Source organism: Podarcis gaigeae (genome assembly GCF_964106915.1).
Source record: "Podarcis gaigeae genome assembly, chromosome: 5".
NCBI lineage: Eukaryota > Metazoa > Chordata > Lepidosauria > Squamata > Lacertidae > Podarcis > Podarcis gaigeae.
The window spans coordinates 77,831,147-77,838,132 of record NC_139681.1 but is presented as its reverse complement, the minus strand read 5'-3'; the positions used below and the strand labels follow the sequence as shown (position 1 = coordinate 77,838,132).

The following is a 6,986-nucleotide window of genomic DNA, read 5'->3' as shown; positions in this document are numbered from 1 at the left end:
TATTAAACATTAAAAGCTTCCCTAAACAGGGCTGCCTTCAGATGTCTTCTAAAAGTCTGGTAGTTGTTGTTCTCTTTGACATCTGGTGGGAGGGCATTCCACAGGGCGGGTGCCACTACCGAGAAGGCCCTCTGCCTGGTTCCCTGTAACTTGACTTCTCGCAGCGATGGAACCACCAGAAGGCCCTCGGCACTGGACCTCAGTGTCCGGGCAGAAGTAGAAGCAAGCTAGTTCTCAACAGTGTTTATTTAAGAAATCTCTACACTTAAAAGCCCCCAAGGCAGCATACAAAATCAATAAATAAAATAGCCCATTCAATACACGCAGGCCACACTCTCAAGCATTCAAGTACAGGGTGGAGAAGGGCACATCTGCAAAGATGCCACACAACCAACCCACCCCATATGTGTTCATTGAACATGTGGGTAGCAGCTGTAAGATATATAAAAACAGCTCATATAAAATACCAGCGATATATACAAATCATGAATACCATTTACACATGGGAAGATGGAATTGGCCGGGCGTCTAAAAGATAGCAATGATGACATAAGGCAAACATTTACACAGAGCTTCGTAGTTGCGGTGGCCACCACTGAAAATTCAGCTCGACAGAACCCACTTGCCTAACCTCCCAAAGGTCTGTTGTGCACAGATCTCAGTTGATGGTCAGGTTGCATTAGAGACCACAGTCTTATAAGATGCCAGGTTGTTTCGTTATCCAGGTCTTGCCCTATATAAAGCTTTAAACATCGAAACCAGTCAATGCCTGGCAGCTTCATCCTGCATCAATTGAAGTTTCTAGGCACTTTCCAGATCCACCTGTATCCAGATAGCCACACTCCTAGTGGAGATGTCAGGAGCCAGGCTAGCTTGGCCGTGTGATGTCATAGAATCATAGAATTGTAGAGTTGGAAGGGTCCCTGAGGATATCAAGCCCAACTGCCTGTGATGTAGGAATATGCAGCTACCCCATATGGGGACTGAACCTGCAACCTTGGTGTTATCATCACCATGCTCTAACCAACTGAGCTATCCAGGCAGGGGTGTGGAGCTTCATTAGTCTTCTCAGTTTAATCTGAGTGCAGCTTTGCACAGGCACTTTGAGTCCAAGCGCTTTAAGGGAAATAGACCATTGCATAGCATCCGAATCCCAAGCAATCATCAAATGTTGTGCACCAACGAGCCAAAGCTCTGCAGCTTTCCGCGCAGTTCCCATCAGTCCAAGAAGTGCATTTAGCATCATTTGTACCAAGGCGTGACCCTTTTAAAGAGATACCTTGCGTTACTCACCAGCATCTCCCTAAAGTGATCCCCCATTAAGAAGTAAAAGATGGGGTTAATTACACTGTTCAAAAAGGCAATGGGCCTTGTAACAGTATAAATCATACTGATAAGGTCCTTGCCGCACGAGGGACGCTTCCAGGACTGCATCCGGGAAGCGATCCTAACATTGCGCATGATGTGATAGGGAATAAAGAGCAGGGAAAAGATGGCCACAGCCATGACGATCAAGGTGAGAGGTTTCTCTAGAGTCAGGGCAGCAGTGAGCTCTGCGCTGCGGCTTTTGATGAAGGCATGTGTTTTCCTGTAAAAATAGCACATGGCGCACAGTGGGATTATGAAGCCAGTCACTGTCAATATCATACTATAGATTAGGCTGTCTTTTGCAACTCCTGAGCTTGCATAATCCGCGCAGAGGCTACCATTGCTATTATTTTTCTGGTCGTTGAGGAAAGTGAACATGGGCGTCAGTTCCAATGTGACCACGACCCATATGGCGATTGATAAAACAATAGCCGTGCTTTTCTTCTGCAGAAAGTGATTTCTGAAGGGATACTTCATGAGCAAGTATCTGTCCATGCTGATAACGGTCAGGAAGAGGATGCTTGTATATAAGTTGACGTGCAGCAGAAACCTGTTGGCTTGACACCAGTCTTTCCCATAGGACCAATTCCCTTGAGAGTAACTTGACACCAGCAACGGGAGTGTGCAAAGGAATGAAAAATCTGACAGCGACAAGTTGAACAGGTAGATGTTGCCGCTTCTCCAGGTTTTGAGGCAGAAGATGTAACCAAAAACAACAATGCTGTTGCCAATGATGCCAAATATGAACTCCAACGTGTACATGGTGGAGAGGTAATATCTTTCCAGGGATTTCTCTCTATCCCAGCATTCTCTGATGTCACCTCCATCCTGGAAATGTAAAACAAATGTCAATTTCTATTTTTATTTTTTAAAAGGCATTTACTTATTATTTAGCTTACACAGTCAATGTGATTATTGCCTTGTCGTATTCCTGCACTTTCAGTCATGCCAAATGTTAGATAAACACTTCAAGTTTATGCAGTCCCTCTTCTTGCATAAAACAAATTTCATTGCAAAACTCTTCTCAAGAAAAACAAGGCACTGTCATCTCAACAAGGTGGGGACAATGAACTTGAATATGATTATCTTTGTATTTTCTTTGGTGTGTGTTTCAACAGGAGAGAGAGAGACTGTTTTTAAAGGGGTGGGTGGGAGATAACTTTCTTAGTGATCTTGAGTTTTCTATGCTTTTTTCTTAAGAGTCTCTGGGATCTGAAATACTGCCATAGCAGTCATTCAGCAGGCACCACGGAGAGAGGAGACCTCCAGTAAGATTGCCCTGCTTTTACTGCTTCTGCTACCACTGTCACCAGACCGGAAGGTGGAAGGGAGGGGCAGGGTGGGAGGCTGAGGAAGTTCCTCTCTAGCTTCACTCACTATCTGAGATGCACTAGATTTAGGGTGGTCCCCTTGCACGGGGTGTCATGCTGAGGGCCACAAAACAGAGAAGAACCATAATTAAGAAGATCCATTTGGTGCCACCAAATTTGGGCTCGCACAGGATGTCATCCTATGAAGGAGTACCAAAGTCTGTCCCTGATCTGAGTTGCTGCCCTTGTGCCTGCTTCAGATTGAAGACATACATGAGAAATGATCCAGTTTTATCTTCCGAACCAGGAAACTGTGACCTTGATTTCCTTGCTTGTCAGAAACCCTATAGCTTTGAGGAGATCCTTGGAGGGGGGTTGTTTTGTTTGTATCAAGCATGACCTAATCCAGGCACGTCCAAAGTCCATTTTAGGGGTCTAATCCGGCCTGCTGGTCGATTTAATCCGGCCCCTGTGGCAGTATATGTCCTGGGATAAAATCCTTAAAAAAGCTCAAGAACTATTGGGGTGAAAATGTAAAAGAAATAATAAAAAAATTCAACAACTTTGTTTGGCCCTCACACATGTTCATTCATCAAATCTGGCCCTCTTTGAAAAAAGTTTGGCCAAATCTAACTTAGTCTGAAAAAAACCCCTCCTCTGTTCTGTCTTAAGGCCAAATTTTATGTGCCATCTGTCATTTAGTTTGACATTGCATATATGATTTTGTTAAAAAAATGGCTGGCACAGGAAGGCAGTGAGCCAAATTAGGTTCATGTAGGGGGAGGGCGCTTTAGCCCTTTGACCTCTCCATGCCTACTATTTCCAATGAGAAGAACACTGTCGTGACTGTTGGAGTTTTCTTCCCATTACAATGAGTGGGTGCAGGGGATGGAGAGATAGGAATTCAGGGGTGGGGGGGTCCAATTCAGTTTATGTTTAAAGGCAAATCAAAAACAACTTTTGAAAACAACATGAAACCCAAAATACAGTAATCCTTCAAAAATTCTCACGTATCCAAATTTTGTGATGCAAAAACCCATTTATTAGGGGAACTTGTTCATAAAATCCATGTATTTGTGAATATAAAATTCAAAATGCAATGTGTATGGGGAAATTGCTTGCAAAAATTAGTCAAAACTGCATACAAAACTAAAAAGAAAAAGAAAAAAACCACACAAAAATGTGGATGGATTTTCACAGGATTTTTTTTTAAGAAAATGCAAATTGCTGCAGAACAAGAAATTGCTGCAAACAATTAAAAAAACCCCAAAAGAAATTAACTCAAAGACTGAAATGTGTTGTATCCAACATTAATCAGACTCAGAGTAGAACCACTGAAATAAACAGACACATTCATTGATTCAGTGAGTTTACTATGACTAATGCTGGCTATTAAATTCGCACACTGATTTCAGTGGGAACTTGTGCAGCTAGCTTACTCTGAATCCAACTCAATATCTGCACATTGAGAAGTTTTTTTTTTTTTTTTTTGGAGCCTAAAATATCTGCAGTAAGTGAATTTCAACAAACAGTGGGCCAAACAAAGATAATAAAATAAGAACTTGCAGAAACAAATTCTACTTATCCTCAATTAAAATGTGTTTTAAAACAAGATGTCTTCTGAAAATTGGTTTCTTAGACAGGTATCTTGCAACTTACTTGCATTTAACTTGTGCACATTTGGCTTTATGCTCTTGGCAAAATAATAACAATAACAATAATAACCACAATACTAATAATTTAAAAGAGGGTGGAAAGGGAGAGGGAAAACATTGGCAACCCTACCCATCATTGCACCCAACGTGTTTTGACTTTATACAATTTTGGCTTTATGCTCTATCCCTGGAATGTAACCCCAGCGTAAGTTGAAAGTTGCCTGTACATCAAAAGAATGACTAGAAAGAAATGTGTAATTTAAAGAAGTGCGTGTGTATTAAAAGGCTTTTCTCTTGTGCCTGTACCTGTGAATAAACTGCACCTAGTTGTAGACAGGCTTCTATGACTGGTCTGTGTTGGAGGAGATCCTTGCAATGTCAGTCAGGAGGTTATTCGTGCATCACCAAATTTCTAGATCTGATGTCTCCCAGGTGATATTTGAGCAACACCAGTACAAATCCACCCCATGCAGAAAACAAGTCCAGTGCACAGATAATACTCCTTCTATTGATGTACAACTGTAAAATGAATTGGGTGTGTAGTCTTGCAGTCAGTTTATCTAGGGTACTTTTTTTTTGTAATGGATGTTTGCAAGCAATGTTAATATCCATTACAAAACAATACAGCAAATATTCAGCAATTTCCTTATTAAGAACAATATAAGCAACAAGATCACTTTGATCACTTAGGTTTTATAAAGTAGCCTGCAAAAACCAACATAGCGCTCTTAATATCCAGAATAAAATTCAAAGACAGGGATTGTCTCCATTACTAATTTTGTTAACTTGTCTACATATATTCAATCATAATTACAAGGTATACAAAACAATCTGCAAAAAATTCTATATAATAAACTGAAAGATATCCAGCCTTTTTTCCCTTTGCTTACTACTTACCATTCTGTAGAATGGGTATTGTCTCTTACTAGGCTCTTAGTTGAACATGATCTCTCTGCTGAAAGGTTCAAGTGAAGTAGAATGTAGTTCAACATAGCCATGCCTCATTTACATAATATTCAGCACATGGTTAATGATTCAAGGATTCCGGAAACTCGTTTGACTGAGAAGGATGTGCAGGCAGTTCCACTGGAATAGACAGTATTGCAAAATCCATTCTGAGTCGACTGGTGAAATAATGGAAATATAATCCCTTCTAATGCCCTGCTGAAATCTTCCTGGTGCTCACTTTCCAAAAAACTTTTCTTTAGACAGCATGTGCTGACGGGTCCTGTTCTTTAAAAAGGAAACCAAAACCAATATTTGAATTCAAACAGATGTATGCTGCTGCTTTCGAAATGCCTATGAGGGGTGGGGAATGACTTTGCGACTGAGTCATAAGATGAAGTGCAACTTACTCAAAGGCTACTTGCTAACCACGCCTTGCTACGTCTCAAGTATCTGGATTTAAGATTATTTAAAGCCCAGTTAACAGAGTAAAATCGAGCAAACCTCAATGCTTTAGCTTGCCTTGATTGTGTGTCAAGCTCAGTCTTGACTTGCCCGCCTGCTTAATCACACTTGTTGTCGAATCTCTCCAGCAGATTTGATTAGCCCAATTTATTGCACTTCCTCATAGCTTCTCTGTGCCAGTGCTCCTTCTATCCTCTCTGACTTCACCAAACAACATAGTCAAAACAGCTGTGCTATATAGCATTGGGGTGGCATGGGCTAATGTATGCGTGAGTGATCAGCCTTTGCTGTTAGCTCCTGAGCAGAGCTTTCTTTTTTTTTTTACAGAGCATCCCACAATAGACTCCCCCCCCCCCCCCAGCAGCCTGAGCGGAAGCACTTCCACATTCTAATTCATCAATTCTACCATCTTTTGCTGAATGCTTCTAGGGCCCCTTTCCTATGCATGTGCTTTACATGCAGAAGCATTGAGATTTAGTCCATGCTGAATCTCACTGGAGTCCTGAAAGCCCTAGAGCTTCACTACCAGCCAGTGTTGGCAATACAAGTTCTGCTTCTTACATAGGGTCCTCCATCAACTTTCCATCACCTTCACCTGCATGTTCGTGCCTCTTTAACCCTGCATAGAGGACCACACTCCACTGGTGGTCATCACAATACGTCAACTTCCTGTGCCCAGAAGTGGCTGGCACAGTGGGGTGGTGCTGTCACAGCCCTCCCATGAAGCTGCCTCTTACTAGGATGAAGCATGGCAAGGCAACCTGAGGTTGTGGGGGCGCTTGTGTACGGGTTCACCAGCAGAGCAACCCCTCTGCTCCTGCTAGCATGCCTGCACAGCCCCAATCTCACTGCAGCCCTGAACCTCCTGCCATTCCTGCCCGTGTCAACAGACAGGGTGAGCGATCCCATACCATATGTGGATGCCATAACTCCTTCCCTTCTCAGTGTTGTCCCAGATTTAAGTGGGGAGGTTACTGCAGACAAAAGAGACCTCCGTGGATGCTTGTGTCAAAGATAGGGGAACTTAGAACGTCTCTGATATTAATGGAGTGCAGCTCTGATCAGGAAGAATGAGAGCTGTAATTCAACAATACCAAGAGGGCCACAAGATCCCCATCCCTGCCCGGTATTATTCAGGGAAGATTAAAGTGCATTAAAGGATTAAAGTAGACTCCCAATTGTTCCTTAGCAAGCAGGACTTGCTGACAATCAAATGACAGCAAGCCCTTTGGGGATCAACCAC

General features: G+C 42.4%; 1 protein-coding gene across 2 annotated transcripts; it reads right to left on the bottom strand.

Moving 5' to 3' along the window:
* Window positions 1-482: 482 nt before the first annotated feature.
* SUCNR1 (succinate receptor 1) lies at window positions 483-5,717 on the bottom strand. 2 transcript variants are annotated; one of them, XM_083739906.1, is made up of 2 exons: window positions 5,231-5,717; window positions 483-2,196 (listed from the first exon to the last, which is right to left on the bottom strand). In XM_083739906.1, exons 1-2 carry the CDS (start codon window positions 5,231-5,233, stop codon window positions 1,243-1,245), a joined length of 957 nt encoding a protein of 318 aa, XP_083596032.1. In that variant the 5' UTR covers window positions 5,234-5,717; the 3' UTR covers window positions 483-1,242. The 2 variants fall into 2 exon arrangements, with proteins under 2 accessions (XP_083596032.1, XP_083596033.1); XM_083739907.1 differs by lacking the exon at window positions 5,231-5,717 and adding an exon at window positions 4,640-4,874.
* Between the last annotated feature and the right edge of the window lie 1,269 nt (window positions 5,718-6,986).